The sequence below is a fragment of the Notolepis coatsorum genome (genome assembly GCF_963971535.1).
Source record: "Notolepis coatsorum genome assembly, chromosome: 9".
In the NCBI taxonomy this organism is placed as follows: Eukaryota; Metazoa; Chordata; class Actinopteri; order Aulopiformes; family Paralepididae; genus Notolepis; species Notolepis coatsorum.
The window spans coordinates 128,576,289-128,599,496 of NC_140173.1; the positions used below are offsets into that span (position 1 = coordinate 128,576,289).

Here is a 23,208-nt window from a genome sequence, read left to right on the forward strand (position 1 = left end):
ACACACACACACACACACACACACACACACACACACACACACACACACACACACACACACACACACACACACACACACACACACACACACACACAGACACACACACACACACACACACACACACCTACACACACACACACACACACACACACACACACACACACACACACACACACACACACACACACACACACACACACACACACACACACACACACACACAGTTGTTGTACGCAGTGTAGGGGTCATTACTCATTACTTCTCTTAAAAGTAACAAAACTAAATGTATTTGAATCCACAACAAAAGGACAACAATGTATGTACCACAAGTAACAACCTATTTGTTAGATCAGCAACATTACATTTTGACCCGCCTATTCTTTTTTTATTCGAAATTAATTAATGCATTATTATTTTTACTCTACATAATTCGTTTTTATTCTATAGCACCTTTAACACGTTACTTTGTTATTTTGTTACTTTGTAATGTACCCAAATATTTCTATTTTTAATGTAATATATTCAACTGTATTCGAGGAGATTACTCTGCAAGTCAGAGTAAACTTGACACGGATTTAGCCCAGGGGTGTTTCTGCTTCACATTATGCTGATCATACAAACCGACCCCGGACAGTGAGTTATATGACGGGTCCTGTTGTGTGGTCTCCTAGGTGATGGTGGTGATGAAGTACCTGTTCCAGTTTGGGTTCATACCGTGGAACAGTGTTTATGAGACCAATCTGAACGAAGACAAGCCTTACTTCCCTCCTCGCATCCTGAGACCAATCTGAACGAAGACAAGCCTTACTTCCCTCCTCGCATCCTGGGTTTGGAGAAGACCGACAACTACATCAGATACGACCTGCTGCAGCTGCTGGCGCTGTTCTTCCATCGCTCACTGTTAATGGTAGGTAACTTTACCGCGAAGAAGATTCTAACACAGTCACGTACCTGAGAGATGCACACACACACACGGATGAGACATACACACATACTTACGTGAGACACGTACCCACATATCTGAGACACACATTCATACATGTTCTCACACACACCTACATATATTTGAGACGCATCCTCTCACATGCACTATGGAGAAAGATGGCATCCCGATAGAAGATGCAGCACATACCTGCTCGCAGGTAGATCGGTCTACATGTAACGTATGTGCATCAGGGATATATATGCACAATGTATAGTAATGTTTTTTTTTAAGTGCTTTTTTAATTTCCATGTCAGTTGTTAATGTGTTTGTATGAGTCTTTTGTATGTTTTGTATGATGTTACGAAAAAGAAAAAGACAAATCTTGGATGTTGCATATTATGCTGTGGAAAGTTGTCTTGTGAATATTGGAAAGATTTGTGCAAAAAAAAAAAAAAAAAGTAATGCTCTAAAAAAAAGAAAAAAAGAAGAAGATTCTAACATAGGCGGCCTTTTGAGGCCATGTGTAGCAGAATAGTCCTCCCTTGGCCACAGAGTAGCCCTGCCTGAAGCCTAGTAAGCCTAATATCTCTCGGCCACAGAGTAGCCCTGTCTGAAGCCTAGTAAGCCTGATATCTCTCTCGGGCCACAGAGTAGCCCTGTCTGAAGCCTAGTAAGCCTAATATCTCTCTCTCGGCCACAGAGTAGCCCTGTCTGAAGCCTAGTAAGCCTAATATCTCTCTCTCGGCCACAGAGTAGCCCTGTCTGAAGCCTAGTAAGCCTGATATCTCTCTCGGCCACAGAGTAGCCCTGTCTGAAGCCTAGTAAGCCTGATATCTCTCTCGGCCACAGAGTAGCCCTGTCTGAAGCCTAGTAAGCCTAATATCTCTCTCTCGGCCACAGAGTAGCCCTGTCTGAAGCCTAGTAAGCCTGATATCTCTCTCGGCCTGAAGCAGGGGAGAGGATCTGGGGGAAACTCCCAGTGAAACTCCTCGCTGTCAGGTGAAAAGAAGTGGCTGGCGACTCCACATGTCTGTGGTAGTCTTCTACACCAGGCCGACAGTAGGGCAGCGCAACGACTAGGAAGGAATTTAAACGAGAAAATGTAGTAGTAAAAGGCAAAAAAAAACATGGCCATCAAGGAGCGTAATAGAAAGAAGCATTTTGTATAAACGTATTCTGTACTTCTGTATGACAACTAATAAAGAAACTTGAAACTTGAGGTGCAACATACAGTAGCTTAGCCTGATTCACAACTACAGCTTTAAAATTGTGTGTGTGTGTGTGTGTGTGTGTGTGTGTGTGTCTAGCGTTACGGCCTGTGGGATGAGGAGAACATGAGGGACCCTGGAGGAGAAGACCTCCTCACCGGAGAGCTGCAAGAAGAAGGAGGAAGGAGAGAAGGAGGAGGAGGATGGCAAAGGAAAGGAGGGAGAGATGGAGGAGAAGACCTCCTCACCGGAGAGCTGCAAGAAGAAGGAGGAAGGAGAGAAGAGGAGGAGGAGGATGCAAAGGAAAGGAGGGAGCTGGAGGAGAGCAGAACCGTCCTGGATCCAGTCTGGTGAACCTGGACGATGTCAAACTGGACCAGATGGAGAAGGTTGCTACAACTATGTACTATGACTTGCTTCTAGGTGGAAACAAAACGAGTCAAGATACTCTACTCATCTTTGATTGCCTTCGTATGCACCATTTTGCATCCCAGAATGATTTAAATACAATGCTTTTATTAAGGAGGAATGATCTAAATATAATGCTTTTATAAGGAGGATTGGTTTCATTACAATGCGTTTATTAAGAAGGAATGCAAAGGCAACAGATCATGTCTTGTGACATGAAAAAGGATTGGTTTACATAAATGTTTTACATGACTGTGGCACTTTCCTAGTAAATGTTTCATATGTTTAAGTAATAAATGTCACAACAATCAAATATATATATATAAATAAATACATTTAAAAATCATCATCACATCATACAATAGTGTCTAATAACCTCTATTGCTCAGCAGCACCAGGAGACCCAGGCTGACCCAGACTCGGAGCTCAGTATCAGCTCTGCTCCAACTCCACAAACTCCTGCTGGCGAACCCCCACCCCCGCACAGCAGGCAGACGGACCAGAACCTATCAGCACCTCCGAGCCCGCAGAGGGGGAGGGGCGAAGGAAGGGCAGCTTGCTTCGCTTCCGCAAGAAAAAGAAACCGCAACCTAGCAAAGGTCAGGAGATGCCCCCCCCCCCCCAGACAATGTAATGAGGGGGTGTCATCATGAATAATGGAAATTATGTATAGCATGGAAGAAATCACTCACAAAGTGTTCTGAATTGGTTTTCTGACAAGTACTTACGCTCGTTAATCTGTTTTAATCATTGGTCTAAGATTTGTCTTCCATGACAGCCGTGGTAGCCTGATAGCTATGTTAGCTACCTGACAATCTGATGCACATTACTGGAGGGAGGGAGGGAGGGAGGGAGGGAGGGAGGGAGGGAGGGAGGGAGGAGGGCGGGCGGGCGGAGGAGGGATGAATGCATGAACAAAATATACAATTTTGAGATATTGTATTTAAAGAAAATTGTGAATTAAGACTTTGACTGCGTGTATGCTGTATGTATGTATGTATGTATGTATGTATGTATGTATGTATGTATGTATGTATGTATGTATGTATGTATGTATAGTATGTATGTATGTATGTATGTATGTATGTATGTATGTATGCGTGTATGCGTGTATGCATGTATGTATGTATGTATGTATGTATGTATGTATGTATGTATGTATGTATGTATGTATGTATGTATGTATGTATGTATGTATGTATGTATGTACAGTATGTGTATGTAGGCTATATATGTATGATTTTGATACATTTCGGTTTACCCTGATTTTGATCATTTTTCCTGAGTATTTTTCTTAATTCTTCTGAATCTGTTGATTCTGACTGTGAACGTGTCTCTAGCCGAATCCCTTACAGAGACATCGGAGCCTACAGAGCCTGCAGAGCCTACAGAGCCTGTTAACAAGAAGCAGAAGGGCCGCAGGAGGGAGGAGGCCAGCAAGAGACTCCTGGCTATAGGACAGAAGATCCAACACACCGTCGTCTCATGGTGAGTCTGCCTCTCTGGCACGAGGCTCAACCTACTGGTGCAGTGGTGGGTTAGTTAGGAGAGGGTCATATCTAGGGGTGGGAATCGCCAGAGACCTCACCATACGAGACTATCGCGATACTAAAAATATCGCGATACGCTGAGTATTGCGATTTTTTATTTGTTTTTTTGTTTGTTTTTTGGATCACATTTTATTTATTACCTTTTTTCAACTGCAAAGTAAAACTTTGTCACCATGTTTTATCTAATAAAATAAAGTTCAGTCTGTTCATCTCACTTCAATCATTTCTATTGCAGAACATGGTATTTTCTCAAGCAGACAGATGTAAACACTGCAATCTGTGTTGCATGTACCTGACAAACTGAACTGTTTGTATTACAGTCATATTCCAACTTAAGTGAATGCACATGTGTGTGTGTTTGTGGACTACTGTACTATTAAGGGTATTGAAATGAACAATGCAACTTCCTTATACAAAAAAAATAATATATATTAATTTTTTATGAATAATTAAATATCGATACTTGGCGTCCCTGTATCGATACAGTATCGCCACGCAAAGTATCGCGATACTACTACGTATCGATTTTTTCCCCCACCCCTAGTCATATCACGGTTGGGTTCAAATCACTTTCAATGATCAGTGGATTTTCTATCAAATTCAAACACTTAAACTCAGATGGTCTTATGTAAGTACATGAGAATAGTATCCAGCAAGGTTTTTGGATTGATTGAACTGAAAGTGCATTGATCCCAACCCTGTACTGTATATGGTGATGTCAGATATTGGCAGTGATGCAGTGGTAAAATGATGAACTCCAATCACTGACCACTGTAACGTTAATAACCTCCTCTCCTCTCCTCTCCTCTCCTCTCCTCTCCTCTCCTCTCCTCTCCTCTCCTCTCATCATCTCCTCTCCTCTCCTCCTCTCCTCTCCTCTCCTCTCCTCTCCTCTCCTCTCCTCTCCTCCTCTCCTCTCCTCTCCTCTCCTCTCCTCTCCTCTCCTCTCCTCCTCTCCTCTCCTCTCCTCCTCTCCTCTCCTCTCCTCCTCTCCTCTCCTCTCCTCCTCTCCTCTCCTCTCCTCTCCCCTCCCCCCTCTCCTCTCCTCTCCTCTCCTCTCCTCTCCTCTCCTCTCCTCTCCTCTCCTCTCCTCTCCTCTCCTCTCCTCTCCTCTCCTCTCCTCTCCTCTCCTCTCCTCTCCCCTCCCCTCCCCCCTCTCCTCTCCTCTCCTCTCCTCTCCTCTCCTCTCCTATCCTCTCCTCTCCTCTCCAGTGCACAACGTGCATACAAACCAGTCCAGAGTTTCTTTGGTGACATCATCCACACTGATTATCGGGCTGCTACAGACGTTTATGCGTTCATGTTCCTGACCGACGTCATTGACTTCATCATCATCGTCTTTGGATTCTGGGCCTTTGGGGTAAGGGATGGATGGATGGATGGATGGGTTGGTGGGATGAGCTGTTTCTCCACTGGCTCTTAGATGTGTGTACTAAGCGATGTAAGAAATAAATAAAACCAACAATAAATAATATCATAGAGAATAAGACGGTATATGGATTATTAGTACAGTCTATTCCACTATAGCTACATCCACGTGATTGGGTTCAGTTCTTATTTATTTATTTATTTTCAGACATGGTTCGTTGAGTCGTGACTAAATGTAAAACATAATTGTTAATGATACAAATATTGTCGTATTTATTATTATCATAATTATTTAATTCCGATGATGTCTGTAGAATCGAAGTGAACACAATCCTCAAGGATTTCTCCCAAATGAACCTGTTAAAAACTTGGGTGCACACACCAATACATCCAGATATAGTCGCATTATTTATTATTATTATTATTATTATTATTATTATTATTATTATTATTATTATTATTATTATTATTATTATTATTATTATTATTATTATTATTATTATTATTATTATTATTATTATTATTATTATTGTTTAATTCTGAGGATGTCTGTAGAATCGAAGTGAACACAATCCCCAAGGATTTCTCCCTAATGAACCCGTTGAAAACACGGTCGCACACTAGTCTGTCAAACTTATGACTGCCTTTTCAAGTTTGTAAATCCTGTTCGTAGCTACGAATAAATTTACGAAAAGAAGCCGTTCGAGAATGCCAAAAAAGTTTGTAAATCGAGTCACGAAGAAATGTGCTGGTAACTTTATCATAAGTCCGTTTGAGGATGAGGTCCAATGTCTCTCCAACAGCAGACCTGAGTCCACACTGCAATGAGCAGGGTTAGGATCAATCCACTTTCAACACTTAATAAGATGTTTGATAATACAACATTTTCATGCCAAACGTTTTTTTAGTCTTTGAATTTTAAAGGCTATGTTATGGAAATGGGGTTTGTCTAATCTTTGTAAGGATCTGGGTCTCAAATAGGCGCAGGAGAACAATGACATAGGTGCTCCTTGCCGTGTGTGTCAAGAATGAATGCTGGACGTGGGAAAACAATCAATACATTTGATGAATCAATTAGCTGTCCTTCTTGGAACCAGGAACACTGCTTACCCCAATGTATGAAGGACATAATCCATTCAAAATGTGATGTGGGGACGAAAATAAAATGTAGTTTCTTTGCACAAAAAATCATATTTTAAGATTCAAGGAAGTCGTATGAAATTGATAAAAAAAGATACATAATATGTCCCTTTTTATTATGAAATAAAATCCTGAATTAGTTGAATTGAAAGTGAATTGAACCCTGCCTGGCATGGAGTCTGATGGTTTGCGGTGTGTCCAGAAACACAGTGCTGCAGCAGACATAGCCTCCACGCTCTCAGAGGACCAGGTCCCAGAGGCCTTCCTGGTGATGCTGCTGATCCAGTTCAGCACCATGATCATCGACAGAGCCCTCTACCTCCGCAAGACCGTGCTGGGAAAGCTCATCTTCCAGGTCAGCCTGAGCTCATCTGTATAGCTCTCTATAATATGTGTGTGTGTGTGGTTCTGTCTGTCTGTACATTTCATATGCAGTATAATCTTTACAAATGACTTCCCGGTGACTGTATAATACTGGTTTCCATAGCGACGTTTCTCTTTTCATTAATTAATTAATTCAATCAGTCAATGAATGATTCATTTGTTCATCCATCCAGATCCTGCTGGTGTTTGGGATCCACCTGTGGATGTTCTTCATCCTGCCTGCTGTCACAGAGAGGTGAGTGGGAAGAGGTGTTTAAAAGGAAAATGTTGTTAACAGAGTGTCATAATAAGGATTCTTCATGACGTTGATCTGACACAGTGCTATGCCTGTGAGCCGCCACTAGAAGCAGAGTGGCTAATCATGACTGACTTACTGACTGACTGACTGACTGACTGACTGACTGACTGACTGACTGACTGACTGACTGGAGATCATCTCTGATCATGATTGGAGAAGCAGGTGTTAATTTCCCTATACTAAGTGCATGTGCAGTTGGACACACACCTCAGTCTCTGTGTCAGTGTCCATTGTCATGGATGTGCCTTCGGCCGGAGCATTTAACCTCTGAAGCCTGAGCCTTTCAGAAGATTTGCCTAGAAGTACATACCCAAGTAAATTAAAGATTTCTCCACTTCTACAAGGTCCATTTGCATGTTCTTGGTATCTAGGGACATCTAGGGAATGTATTCCCAGTGTCAGAAATATTGTCTGTTACTATGCTTGAGTAAATTGTAATGAACCAAAGGAGAATATCAATTATTATTATTATAATTTATTTTCATCTTTGATGGTGAATAACACCATGCTAACATAGACCAGACGTGAACAATTCAAATCGGGCCAAATCTCCTCTTTCCAATGGCAGCGTTAAATCTGTATTTAGTACCACCAGGCACCCGTTACAGGGCAGCAAAGACTGTGAATGAAACTACTCTAAGTACAGTTACTTTTGTATAATGTCCATAGCTCCGCCATTATCACCAGATTGCGACATGTTTCTTTCTAGACGTTCACAGAAAGGTAAAGAAACAATATATGTTGTATTTTATGGCAATATCGTTCAGGTTTTTTTTTCGACCTGTGAGATATAATCACCAAAATCACGTCGATATTTTTTTTCAAGTCAGCCGGCTGCAGCTTTGACAGCGGCTGGTGTGAGCTGGGTAGTGTAGTTTTATGAAATGTCGACGTCCTTCGAAAGCCCTGGGTCTCCTCTTTCTTAGGACTACAACAATCTCATGACTATTTAGCTAATAACACTTAAAATTAGGGATGTCCCGATCCGATCACGTGATCGGGATCGGGGCCGATCACGTGATTTTCCGAAGATCGGGATCGGCAAAAAAAAAAAAAAAAAAAAAAAAAATTTGCTTTTTTTTTTTTATTCAACAAACATGACCATGTTCACGTCTTAAACTCATACTGAGGCCTTAGTTTTGGTTTTAAATTGCATATCATCATTCATTTATTTATTGTCACAGAGCAGAAGAATTTTGCCAAAACAAACCAATAGTATCCAGCTGCAGAACGGCAGACCAGCCACAATCTCAGACCCAAATAATTTTTATTTAAATTTTTTTTATCCCAATTTCTCACATTACATTCACCCTGAATGTTGACGTTATCCAGGTGAAAAGTTAACTTCATAAATCATTTGATGTATAATTAAATCAAAGGAAATGCGTTTGGGTCTGAGAGTGTGGCTGGTCTGCTGTTCTGCAGCTGGATACTATTGGTTTGTTTTGGCAAAATTCTTCTGCTCTGTGTGACAATAAATAAATGAATGATGATATGCAATTTAAAACCAAAACTAAGGCCTCAGTATGAGTTTAAGACGTGAACATGGTCATGTTTGTTGAATAAAAAAAAATAAAAAAAATAATTTTGATCGGATCGGGAAATATCGGTATCGGTAGATACTCAAAATCACATGATCGGGATCGGATCGGGAGCAAAAAAACGTGATCGGGACATCCCTACTTAAAATCATTGGTAAACAAACGCAGTGCTGAAAATATACACTTTGACTGCTGTTTTGATTGGATTAGGGTCTTGTACTCTTGGCTACATTTGAAAAAGAAACGCAACATTAATACGGACTGTATTGATCTATTTATGACGTGAAATACATCTGGGCCTGGTACCGGGCCGATCAGGCTTAAGGGGTTAACACACTCCCAGTAGCTAGGATCTGTTTCTGTCAACATGTTTTTGGATTGTTAATATGATGGCATGTGCTGATGCTCGAGTTTGTTAACTAGAGCCATGTTGTCGAAGGTTTTATGTCTTAATGTAACTTAATGTATGCTAACCTCATGATGGCAGTTGTGATGTTTTCATAATTTACTTCTGTTGTATAACCAAGGGCCTATGAAACCTGTTGTATATTATCGGAAGCACACGGTTATTAAGAGGGTCATCACAAGGTCACATGTTAAATGTTGAATTGTACCTTTCTCCCTCCAGGATGTTCAGTCAGAACTTTGTGGCCCAGCTGTGGTATTTCGTCAAGTGCATCTACTTTGCCCTGTCTGCTTATCAAATCCGCTGTGGCTACCCCACCCGTATCCTAGGCAACTTCCTCACCAAGAAATTCAACCACCTCAACCTGTTCCTATTCCAAGGGTATGGATGGATGGATGGATGGATGGATGGATGGATGGATGGATGGATGGATGGATGGATGGATGGATGGATGGATGGATGGATGGATAAATAAATTAATGATTGCCATAGAATAGATGCTTGTCATTATTCTGTAACTGTCTATATCTATGTATATTACTGTATAGTAGTGGTCGACTGATATGGGTGATCTGATATTTAGAGAGCAGGGCGGCTGATGGCATTTTAATTATTCTTTTTAAATGAAACGGAAAAATATCAGGTTATGCTGTAGATTTCAGAACGTGACTAGTATTTAAGGGAGAGGGGGTACAGTATGTCAGAAGCAACATCACTCAACTGCATTATAACAATAAGCAATAAATGTTTTACAACCCTGGCTTGTCAGGAGTAACGTTAGGAGTGGGGGCTGGGGAAGCCCATACAAGCAGCTTTTCAAACCCTGTAAGCTAACTTACCGGTAGTTTAGCTTGTTGAAGGCTTGCTACCATTACAATTAACGTTAACGTTATTCATATTTTCTCACTAAAGTGGCCGGAATACAGACAGTACACATTGTATATGTTATTGAGAGTGGCCAATTAAATATATTGGACCTCATTCTCGAACATGTTCATACAAAGTATCTTTGTAACTATCTTTGTAAAAGGTTTGTACAAACGGTCTTCGCAGGTGGACGTGTGAAACGGTCTTCGTAGGTGGCCAAAATCATCGCAGCTGGGTTCCCATGAATAAAAAACATCACTCATTCTTAAACTGGAAGCACGTTCTCGTACACCTTCATTTGCATACAGTAACGCCCCACCAGCTCCTTATAAGGAGAGGCTATCCATTGCATCTGCTCCGTGCTGACCCTTATGGGGGAAATATTCAACAGGTAGCGCGGAAGCGATTTGTGACTGATCAAAATTGTATTAGATTAGGTTCAAATGCATTGTCATTATACAGCACAAGTACAATACAACATCCAACCAGAGTGCAAATGCAACAGTAAAGTGCAATAGTAACATACAATGAAAATAATTATAATAAAGATAAACACGACATTGGTCCTCATTCTCGAACATGTTCATAAGTCCTTTGTAAATATCTTGGTAAAAAGTTTGTACTAACAAATTTAAAAAAAATCCTAGCCAAAATCATCGCAGCTGGGTTCCCATGAATGAAAAACGTCTTCCAGTTCTTAAACTGGAAGCGCGTTCTCATACACCTGAATTTGCATACAGATACACCCGCCAGCTTCTTATAAGGCGAGGGCCGTGTGCAAAACAGCAAGAGGCTCAGCATTGCATCTGCTCCATGCTGACCCCTGTATTCAAGGATTCATCCCCAAGGATTTGTCCCAAAGAAAGTTGTTGAAAACACGGGCGCGCACCGGTCTGTCCGACTTCGAGTTCGTAGATCCTATATAAACCCTACAACGAATAAGTTCGTAAATCGAGTTATGAAGGAATTTCCTGGTAACTTTCTCGTAAGTCCGTTTGAGAATGAGGACCATTGAGTTTTGAAAGCTAAGAATTTAAGCCTTAAGTCTTGGAATGGCAAAATTGACTAGGCTGCCTGCAGATGTGTCTGACATCTTTACTTCATGTGTGTACTTCATCTTTACTTCCTGATGAATTGAAAATGGGGGACCCTGATGTAAACAAGACGAAAGTCTTTCTCTGGTCTGCATCCCCTTAACAATTGTGTGTATTGAGCTGTACTGTATTGTACCCATTCTGCAATCTGTTAATCAATCAATCAATCAATCAATCAATCAATCAATCAATCAATGTGTGTGTGTGTATTTATTTGTCCATCTACTTACATGGATGTGTATGTGTGTACATGACATGTATAGTATGTATGTATTTGTCCATCTACTGATGTGTACTGTATGTGTGTGCCCTGCTAGGTTCCGTCTGGTTCCGTTCCTGGTGGAGTTGCGTGCTGTGATGGACTGGGTTTGGACCGACACCACACTGTCCCTCTCCAACTGGATGTGTGTGGAGGACATCTACGCCAATATCTTCATCATCAAATGCAGCCGCGAAACAGAGAAGGTAACTAGAAGATCAGACTACAGGCACACATGTAGTAGGCTGGTAAAGTATGCAAAATATGCGCATATGATTTGTTACTTAAAAATATGCAAAAATAGTTGTTTTTCTACCTAAGAGCAGGGGAATATATATACTGTATATAGCTGAGTCATTCAGCTCCTTTTAGAAAAACTTTAGTGCAGTGCGTAGTGTCAGTAATGAGGTCAGTTAATTAACCCAAAAATGTTTAATACACAAATGTGGCTGGGGGAACTGATTCACTCAGCATGAATGGACTATAGGTCAATAAAAACAATACAAAAAAGAAAACAATTATTATAATTTTTTTATTTCGATTCTAATCTATTCTAACATTTTCAAATCGATGCAGTTGAATCGTCACATTAGGATCGATGCATCGATGCATCGTTACTAGGGATGAGTACCGAATTTGGTACTTTTAAAGGTACCTACCGAATCACGTCAGTACTACCGAGTACCGATTCATGTGAGATCCGTCAATGCCAGAATTCGGGACTGTAAAATATATATTTTTTTTAACATTTTTTTAACTTTTTTTTCTTCACGTCAACTTTCACACACACAATATACGCTTACCTAGGATTTTACTGGATTCAACAACAAAGCAGTCGGGGCAATGGCAAGCCGAAAACGGTAGAAAATGTGGTTATTTGAAGTTTGGATTTTTTTTTCACAAATGCGGTAGGTAGATTACATTTTTAGAGACTAAAGTGCCGAATAAAGGTACCGTTGGGTACCGGTAACGATTCACAGGTACCGGTACCGTATCGGTTCTAATGTGAACGGTACCCATCCCTAATCGTTACACCCCTAGTCAGTAGCATAGCTCCTTTAAGGAATAGCTCTGTGCGTTGTGTCAGTAGCATAACTCCTTTAAGGAATAGCTCAGTCCATAGTGTCAGTAGCATAGCTCCTTTAACTGCCATGCTGTTTTCCCATCTGTACTCCCTGGCGCCAGCATTTCAGACCATTTTGACGATGTTTGCAGACCCATCGTATATTCTATATTATAGCTATGGAGACGATACTGTGGCTCATTTGAAAGGCAATATTCATACTCCAACAGGGAACAACCCGTTTATTTCTACATACCTCCGTTCCTGCGCAATCCCAGGCTAAAAAGCGTCCCGTATCAACAAATTCCATGCTCATTTTCTAGAACGCAAGATATTGCATGTTTTGTGCACAGCATACGCAGTTCGTGCTTGTTGCTTGTCTGACACCTATATATTTCCAGGTCAAAGGTAACATGACCATACATACAATGGTTTCTATTCACAAAACCACCATGGGGGGCGCTACATAAGAATAATACATTAGACTGCTGTAGAATGAGAGGATTCAATTCAAAATGAACATTTACATTCAAGTCCAACATATCTACACATACCCATACAGTAAACACATACACATGAATACAGTATTTACATGCATACATTTATGTGTATAATTGGTAATGGATATGTGGCATTATGTGGCCTGAGTTGCTCACCTAAGTTAGAAGGGGTGACAGGCCTACTACAGGTTCCCTCGCCAAACTCGTCAGACTCGCTTTCTGAGGCTGGGATCATAAAGGCATGTCTTAGGATGGGGTTCGGTGTGTGTGTGTGTGTGTGTGTGTGTGTGTGTGTGTGTGTGTGTGTGTGTGTGTGTGTGTGTGTGTGTGTGTGTGTATGTGTATGTGTATGTGTGCGTGTGCGCGTGTGTGTGTATGTTGGCACTGAAAGTAGCTTACAGTCAGTCATTTCATTAATTAAACCTTTTCCTGCCAGAGTTTATATTGAGCTGCTGAAAGTGGTTCAGTTTTTTACACTCAGTTGGTATTTATATTGCTGACATAATATAAATGAGCCATCTATCCAAAATATACTACGTGCTATGTCTGTTTCTGGCTGCACACAAGTAGGCTACATGAGCTGAAAGGTTTTTTGGCCGTGAGGTGGTTCTCTGAAGGAACGCATTTTGCCCTCTATTAGATTTCTGGTATAGAGTTGCTATAACATAAACGTAACTGCCTGTGTGTGTGTGTTTTTTTTTTTTAAGGCTGTCCCCGAAGCCTGTTTTTGTACACTAATCTATTCGTTTATTTAATCGTCAAATCTGTAAAATAGTGCTTCCCACATTAAAACATCCAGAATGACCTAATTAAAGATATAATGTGTAACATTTCCACATAAAAATATCTAAAAACTACTAGATTGACGCTTGATTGACAGATCTGTTTTCGCAGAGGTAGCTTATTTTTTATAAAAAAAATATTTTTCATTCAAAAACTTAAACATTAATACAGAGATTTGGGTGATGTTCCCAAGTCTGCCACTAGCTTTCAAACCCTGTCAGGCTCATTTGATTTCTCAATCTAGCTAAAAGCAAAGCAAGGTGCAGTGCATTTGAACAATCAAGACAACAACTTCCATGATCACATGCTCCTTCACGACCAAAAGCCTTCTTTTGTTATTGTTTTGAGACCGCCGGCAGAAATGTACATATTGTAAGTTTAAATCTAGTTCTTACCAGAGATGTGCATGGGGTAAAAAGCATAAACAAACGATTAATCAAGTAAGAAAGTCTTACTAAAACCAAACTGACCAATGAATGGACTAAGAGGGGACACATGTATTCTGTCCTCAGAAATACCCCCAGCCTAAAGGCCAGAAGAAGAAGAAGATAGTGAAGTACGGGATGGGAGGCCTCATCATCTTCTTCCTCATCTGCATCATCTGGTTCCCCCTCCTCTTCATCTCGTTGGTCAGATCGGTGGTGGGCGTGGTCAACCACCCTGTCGACGTCACAGTGACCGTCAAGCTCGGAGGATATGAGGTAATCAAGCAGGATGTGGTCATAAATAGGATATGATGTAATGAATTATTGTAGAGGTCATCATTATAGTATAAGGCTGTTGCAGACATACTGTATTAATGAATCAAAAACCCCATGAAATAAAAAATGTATGCAAGGTACCTATGTGTAAACTACTTGTATCCTGCTGTGTGTGTGTGTGCATGCGTGTGCATGTGTGTGTGTGTGTGTCCAGCCCCTCTTCACCATGAGTGTACAGCAGCAGTCCATCCAGCCATTCACAGAAGGAGACTACAACAGCCTCACTGAGCGCTTTGGAGACAATGCTGTACGTAACACTAGCTTTACTCTGTGTGTGTGTGTGTGTGTGTGTGTGTGTGTGTGTGTGTGTGTGTGTGTGTGTGTGTGTGTGTGTGTGTGTGTGTGTGTGTGTGTGTGTGTGTGTGTGTGTGTGTGTGTGTGTGTGTGTGTGTGTGTGTGTGTGTGTGTGTGTGTGTGTGTGCGTGCGTGCGTGCATGCGCACGAGAGCATCTTATTGTTTTCTCCTCATTTCTCTGAACCTCAGACTAGAGAAAAAAGAGAACCTTAGAAACAAACCCACTGGTATCAGACACCAACATCTTTATTTAATCACATTGTCATCATTTAGCAGGTTACCATCAATCTTTGTATACAAGCTGATAGAATGACTGCATTAATGGAAAGAGCAGGAGCTAAGTCTTATCAGCCATCTTTTCCTAAGCACCGCTGAGGATCTGGTGCAGTGAAGTGTTAATAATTAAATAATCCATAGGATTAGTAGATGAATACCCACGTCTTTATTTGTTTTGTGTCTACATGCTGGTTCATACAAGTAACAGTCATACTGGTTTAAATAAACAGATATTTCCCATCTTTGCTGAGTACCTTTTTTGTGCAAAAGGAAGTAGATACCTGTAGATGCCTGTCCTAAATGAAGGCGGGGTGAGTTCAGTGATTGAAGCAAAAAGCCTGGGCTATTAATTAAAGTTTTACAGTATACATGTTTGGCACTATGGATTGTGGGCAGGTGTGTTTTTTTTAACACTGCTCCTCTCTCTGGTGGTCTCTAGGTGGCCATGCAGTTCATCACATTATACAATTATGACGACATAGTGACCACCAGGATAGAGGGCAGTTCAGGCTCCGTGTGGAGGATCAGCCCCCCCAGCAGGCAGGAGGTCATCAGGGAGCTGCTGGGAAGTAACGTCGACATGACGCTGCGACTCGCGTGGAACTTCCAGAGGTACGTGGTTATGTGTCTGTGTGTGCCTTCCATGAGGTAATGTTCATGTTTATATGTTTATTTTTTTTTTTTTTTTTTTATTATTGCAAAACAAAATTATTAAAAGTCAGTACTCAACACACAATGCATAATGAAACTAACAATTAAGGTGGCTAAAATGACATGCAAGTACAGAAACAGAAAACAAAAAAAAATATGTTTTTTTTTTTATAGATTGTGTGAGTGTGTGTTTGTTTGTGCACATGACCGTGTGTGTGTGTGTGTGTGTTTTGGAGAGGGGGTATGATAAAAGCGATTGTGTAGTGTGTGTTTAATTGCTGGGGGTGTACCAAGGAACTGCAGTGAGTGGATATGACTCTATTTGCAGTGATATACAGCAATGAGGGGAATATGGTCTTATGCTTGTGTATGCATTAACTATTGCTCTCTCCCCCCCCCCCCCCAGGGACCTAGGTAAAGGAGGTACAGTGGAGCATACGTTCGATACACACTCTATTGCCTTGAATCCAGGGAACCCAGTCAGGGCAGACCTGGCATCACTACTGGTGGGCAACCGCACAGACCCTGTGTAAGTCTAATGGCACTAAAGTGTGTCTTTACATTTGTTAGGGTTAGTGGGACGTCCCAGACAAATATTAGAGTGTTCCATATTTCATATTGCTGTGTGTGTGTGTGTGCATGTGTGCCTGCATGCGCGTGTGTGTTTCTATCACATCACATACTGTATTTCCTTTAGGAATGTTCCTTATAGGCTCTCTAACTACATTCATTGAGTGTGCCTGTGTTCCTTTTGTGTTTGTGTCTCATATAGCATTGGTTATCAAACTCTTTCATGGAAAATGTACACATAATGGGTCAGGGACCGCCATTTGATAATGATTGTATCAGGGACCCCCGTCTGAGAAGATAATTGTCATTAGATGATTTAGTTCAGTTTAGTTCCATAACTGTCAATAATGTGTGTAGGTGGGGAGATATGAGTGGAGAGAGTGAGATCTAATGATCAGAATAGTCATTATATACATTCTCTCAGTGGGCTAACTTATAGTGAATAAGATATTAGTGAAATTAAACTATTACTAATTTAGCTTGGGACCCCCACAAGGACCCCTGGGGTTCCCCGCACCCCACTTTGAGAACCACTGTCGTAAAATGTGTTGTTTTCCATGTCTCCATTTAGACGTGTCCCTCATATGTTTCCTAACTACATCCGCGCCCCCAATGGAGCAGAAGCCAAGCCAGTCGGCCAGCTCTACGGTGGTCAGTTCACTAGATGCATCTTTGTATTTATACTAGGGCTGTCACAGTTAATGCTTTAACTTTGGAGATTAATTAAAATGATTTAAAACGTTACATTTCTTTTATCTAGATTAATCTATGGAGTGAAACATTTTCAACATTCTGAACTTTCAGCAGTATCTTTGCTTGTTCTTTTTTTTGCATTGACTCATGCACCTTTTTGAAAATCATCTGACATGAAGATGGAACACATTTCTGTTAATATGATTTATATTACTGGTAGTTCATACAAGTTTGTGTTGATTCTACATTAATTCCATGATTTTACTCAAGTAAATATCTGTTACAAACTTCGGTCTTAAGTAGAAAAATGCGATTTTTAATCTAGATTAATTACAGAAGATTGTGAGATTAATTAGTTAATTATTTTTAATCTATTGACAGCACTAATTTATACATACTGATTTCTATAGCATTTCAAGAGCATGCATTTGTATTGTATTGCTCCATTGGTTGCTGTAGAGTGGCTGGCAGGCCTAGCAGCACGAGAGAGAGAGAGAGACTGACAGTGAGAGGGGAGCAGTCGTCCTCGATGGCCTGGATGAAACACACATGTTCACATACAATACGTGTTATGTATTCAAACCAGCCCGCTTACGAGGGCCATCAAGAGCAAGATTCAAGATTTTCAAGAGGTTTATTTGTCACATACATACCAGGGCATACAGTGAAATGCGGGTGGCCATGCCTGCTTTGATTGTGCAATAATACTAAATAATAAAATAGACATAAAATAGGCATGATAAAATAGACATGCTAAAGTCCTGAGATAGTGCAATGCAATGTTAGCTACGGATTAAGGCACTGGGTCCTGTGTACACTACTATACAATATACAGTTTTTACTCTATATCCTTAATGCTATACTTTCTATTTCTAAACTATACTATACAAGAACCACAACAGTTCTCTCCTTAAAGTGACCTTTATTTTTCTCTATTTTCACGTCCCCGATGAGTGACCTCTCCCACCTTGCACCACGTTGTGATCGGCCGCCCCTGACGCCACTCTGCCCTCTTCGTGGGCTCTCTCTCTCCTATAGGTGACGAGGACGGTTACCAGAACGTGACGCTGGCCCTGATGAGTGACCGCTCGCTGAACGGCAGCGGTCACCAGGAGTGGTGGAACATTGCTGTAGCGAACTGCTCAGAGAGATGTGGGGTTCTGCCCATGGTGATCTTTAATGACAAGGTCAGCCCGCCCAGTCTGGGCTTCCTGGCTGGATACGGGTGAGAGGCACACAGACACAGATGCATAAGGATTACAACACTTAGGCATGCCACATTGGATACACAGAGCACACACGCACACACACACGCATAGTACTAATTTATAAGAATCACACACAGATATATTATGCATAGGGAGCAGACAAAAACAAATACACACACATGCATATGGAGTACAAACTGGAACTGGGAAGTATACTGAATATGAAGGTATGATGATAATCTAATCTAAAATGTGTTCTCTAATGCAGAATCATGGGTCTATATGTGTCTGTGGTCCTGGTGATTGGAAAGTTTGTCCGAGGCTTCTTCAGTGAGATCTCACATTCCATCATGTTTGAAGAGATGCCTTGTGTCGACCGTATCCTCAAGCTGTGCACAGACATTTTCCTGGTGAGTCTACACATGCACACATATGCCCATGCATACACATACAGGTACAAGCACACATACACACACACATGCATGTTTATTTAGGCCACTTTTGCATAGGGACATTGCATTTATCCCCAAACCCCTAACCACTAATCCAAAAATCATCTTTTTCCAAATTGGGGACCGTGCTTTTGTCCCCAAGCACAAGTCAGAAAGACACACACACACACACACACACACACGCACGCACGCATGCACGCACGCACGCACACACACACACACACACGCACACGCACACACACACAACATATAACCCCGCACAAATACAATTGTACAAACACATTTTCCAACCTTTTAAAACTAAACTCTCATCAATGCGTGTGTGTGTGTGTGTGTGTGTGTGTGTGTGTGTGTGTGTGTGTGTGTGTGTGTGTGTGTGTGTGTGTGTGTGTGTGTGTGTGTGTGTGTGTGTGTGTGTGTGTCTGTCTGTGTGTGTGTGTTCCAGGTTCGTGAGACAGGAGAGCTTGAGCTGGAGGAGGAGCTGTACTCTAAGTTGATCTTCCTGTATCGCTCACCAGAGACTATGATCAAATGGACCCGAGACAGCCAAAGGGACCGACTGTTAGAAAGAGACTGAGACAGAGACAGACACTCATGGACAGACAGCGAAACGTCCCATCCGCCGGAGGTTTCCATCTGAAGGGCCTTATACAGTGTTTCACTTCTCTACAAAGCACCTTACTTACACTACCGACCCGGTGGGACTCGAACCCCTAACCTGTCTGACAGGAGTCTGTGCCAATGCTCTGAGCTACTCAGAATTCAACCAAAGACCCTGATGAACTGGTGGTGTTTGACGCAACATGATTGGATACTGTAATATTGCAGCAAATTGACTCACAGTCACCTTAATGACAGTTTGCTAAACCGTTGCGCTTTAGTGTGGTGGGAAACTTGTATAGTATACACACCCATCCTAGCATCACTTCTGGATCTCTAGACGAGGAAGCCTGTCAAATACCAGGCTGACTGGATGACTAGCTGTCTTGGTTGCCCGGCTGACCGAATGCTGATTAAGGGACTTGCTGGTCACCCCAACTTTGGACAGTCCTGTTTGGGGACGGGATATCCGACAGGGGCTGGGTCCCTTCTCCTGAATCTTGCAACTACAGCTGACCTGATATTTCTTTGGTCTAGGAGTGTGTCTCTTGAGAGGAAACGTCTCTGCTTTAAACCTGCTTAGAACAGATAGAAGACTATAATGGAAGACAAAGAGCGCTGATGTGCCGCGTTAAAACAATCCTGCTCCAATTCCTCCGTTAATAGCGGACCCCTGTGCAAGGAAAGACGGAGTTCACAGAAGGAGAGGGGGAGAGAGAGTGAGAGAGAGTCGAGAGTGGAATGCCGAGTAGTGTTAATGTTGCGTTACAGCCAGCGGGTTGCATCTCGGATGCTTCTCGCGGCGGTGGCGACGTGTCGTACAGAATGTCCTAATTTTCTCAATGCTCTAAATGCTTTATTCTTAGCGGGGCTCCACCCAAGGGCTGCGATCACCTCTCTCTCCGTCAACAGTTTGTTTCACACATTGATCGGAAAGCAACAAATCCATGTTTACAGACTCTTACTCTTACTCTTAGTGAGACAGTAGTCGAGTCCTGTGTTTGTGTTGCCCTAAAGAATGCTGGTGATGTAATGAGGCCGCTATGGTGAAATCCCAGCACCCGATTGGTCTGGGTCAAAAGAAGACCTCTCCGATTGGTTAATCAACCAGAAGTGTGTATTTTTTTCGGAGCTCATTGACCTATTAAGGACATTGTCAGGTGCTTTCAAAACGGACATTTTGCATTTGATCCAAGGGATCTTTCACTTTTTTGCCCATAAAAGACCCCTTGGATTGGTAAAGGAAACAAAAGACACCACAAACTATTTATATATGTTTCAAATTACAATTTAGTTGACAGTTTGTGTGGGTTGTGATAGCGTAGAGTCTCTGCCCTTTGATCCTGCCTACAGTTGCCATGCAACCGATGGAAAAGGCAAAGACTCTTTAGATGAATTTCCTAAACCCCAGCCCGTTTGGAAATTGCTACAATTCACTAAGTTGCACAGTAATGATATTCTCTCATTTGAAATCCAATTAAATGAGCAGAAATACTACATGTCTTAAGTTGATTTTTCCTTTATTTTTCCTTTATATCCACCCTAAACCATTAATAACACTATATCTTGGGACGATTTAACTATTGAGTTTACAGGTTCCGAATGCTTCATAATTTGATGGGAGAATGCACAGTGTGCATAGTGACAGGTTACATATGGACTCTGTAATGGTGGAAAGACTTGAATCGCACTATTTTACTACAGTAGAATGTACTGTACATTTTGTGTTTAGAATTACAGAATACAGCCACTCCACTGGGAGAGGGAAAAAAAAGCATCTAACAAAAATGAATGTCCCAGACCATGTCCACACGTATACAGATATTTATGAAAATGCAGTTTTCTCTGCTATCAGGCCCATGGAGAGCTCCCCACAGCCTGCCATCAGGTCAGTTCATGTGAGTGTTTGCTAAAGCATCGTTGTTCTTTTGAAAACAGAGGAAATATCCATGTATGTGTGGACATAGCCTTAGCTCTAACAGTCTGTGCTAAATGTGTCCTTACTGGAATTTACACAGGAGGAAACTGTTATGCTGGAAAACGTTGATATATTGTGACACTATGGCTGGATGTACAGGAACAAAGAAAATGTTGTTTTTAATTATGACCTGGAGTTGATGTTTTTTTCACTCTGTTTTGTCTGCAATGGAAAGATCTAATCTGGGGGCGTATGGGGTTAGTAAAAATCAGATTTTCATTTTGTCGTTCCTTTGTTGATTGAGTCTATAATATGTTATTAAGAGGAAAGCACACGGCTGCCATTGTGCCTTAAATCACTTCTTTAAATAGTTTTAAAAAATTATTCAGCTGTAGCTTGAGCTGTTTCAAAATGCCAAATATGCACAATTTAAATGCCTTGATTTTATGAAACTGTTTGACCCCTTCTTGCCGTCTGTATGTCCTTCGTTCTGCTGTCACACAGGGGCTGGCCTGAATGTGCTGTATTTCACTGTAACCTATAGACTCTGTTTTGCCATGCAATGTTTGGCAGTCAACGTCACAGTCTAGTTTATCTCAGAGCCGTACAGGCTGTGGCTGTTGAACTTCTCATATCATCACTGTCCTGCAGAAATGTGTCCAAAAAGTACTTCTTTCAGGGATTGAGAGGAACTGAGATTTATTTTTCATGAAGCCAACCTTTGACTTTGATTTTACATTGTAATATCTCTGGTTTGGCTTTATCCTTGGGTTTGATGCACATATATACAGTAGATACATACATAGATACATAGATACATACATACATACATACATACATACATACATACATACATACATACATACATACATACATACATACATACATACATACATACATACATACATACATACATACATACATACATACATACCTACACACAAGTGTCCACACACACACAAACATATACATATACTGTACATATAAACAAACAAACAAAGAAATCATGCAGTTGGATATATCCCTGCAAGACACATCATTATATGATCATTAGGTAGTGACAACAATGCAATTTGACATCACTTCCAAAATAAGAATGTAGAAAGCGTTGTTCAGGGCATCAACATGGTCAAAAAAATATAGCAAACATCAGCATTCATGAGACCTCCCTCAGTAGTGACGGCTGCTCTGTAATGGTGTCGAATAAAGCGCTATTTTTGTTGATATACATTTCGGACCACTCATCTCTGTTAGAGCAAGGTCAATGCTAACCATTTCTAACATAATAACTCAATGATTATGTTGGAGCTCCATGTTGATGGCAGCGATGGAAAATCCCATCTCTGATACGCGAGTATCCTATAAAATGCCCAATTAGGATAGATATCTGGTTATTGAGAATATTTTGGTGCTATGGTTACCTTTTTTATTTTTAATACTTTTCAAAACATCCGCTGCCTTTTGTCGATGGAGGTGTTGTCACACATCTCCCCATAGGAAATTAATTGATGGTGGAATGAAGATCACTCAGAATCATTGTGTTAGTAGTGATTCTCTGAGCCGCTCTGAGGGAAATGAGAAATTAATGAACGGTACACCAGTACAGAACTGCAGTCAGTGTTAATTTTGTCAACGAAAATTATGACTATATATGGTCGTCAACAAAGCTTTTTCCCCTGACGACAACGAGACGTCACGTTAATGTAGATAATATGACCCTAACGTGACTAAATAATGAATGCAATGTCGTTGACTACAAACAACGACACAATGTTGTTTACAAAATAAAATCTTGCCGAAATCTCTTCATTTTAAGACGAGACAAAATAATTATAACTTTTAGAATAATTCACATTATTAGTAGTGCAGCATTTCTGTTTTCCTGTGTGCAGCGCAAGTGCTTTGATTAATTTCCTCAATCACGTTATTTGTTCTTAGCCAGCATTCTAGATAGCAGTAACTGCACACGGCATGGGTTTAATGGAACAAT

General features: G+C 41.1%; 1 protein-coding gene across 1 annotated transcript in view; it reads left to right on the forward strand.

The window, feature by feature from the left end:
* The window catches only part of piezo1 (piezo type mechanosensitive ion channel component 1 (Er blood group)), a 220,676-nt gene extending 199,172 nt beyond the window's left edge, over window positions 1-21,504 (forward strand). The window contains 18 exon segments of the mRNA XM_084321995.1: window positions 672-770; window positions 773-907; window positions 2,233-2,300; window positions 2,959-3,140; window positions 3,882-4,029; window positions 5,304-5,451; window positions 6,802-6,954; window positions 7,157-7,218; window positions 9,451-9,609; window positions 11,507-11,654; window positions 14,307-14,495; window positions 14,710-14,802; window positions 15,566-15,738; window positions 16,184-16,306; window positions 16,919-16,998; window positions 18,079-18,265; window positions 18,517-18,658; window positions 19,146-21,504. Coding sequence (XP_084178121.1) covers window positions 672-770; window positions 773-907; window positions 2,233-2,300; window positions 2,959-3,140; window positions 3,882-4,029; window positions 5,304-5,451; window positions 6,802-6,954; window positions 7,157-7,218; window positions 9,451-9,609; window positions 11,507-11,654; window positions 14,307-14,495; window positions 14,710-14,802; window positions 15,566-15,738; window positions 16,184-16,306; window positions 16,919-16,998; window positions 18,079-18,265; window positions 18,517-18,658; window positions 19,146-19,277 — 2,421 coding nt within the window. The 3' untranslated portion in view covers window positions 19,278-21,504.
* The last annotated feature ends 1,704 nt before the right edge of the window (window positions 21,505-23,208 follow it).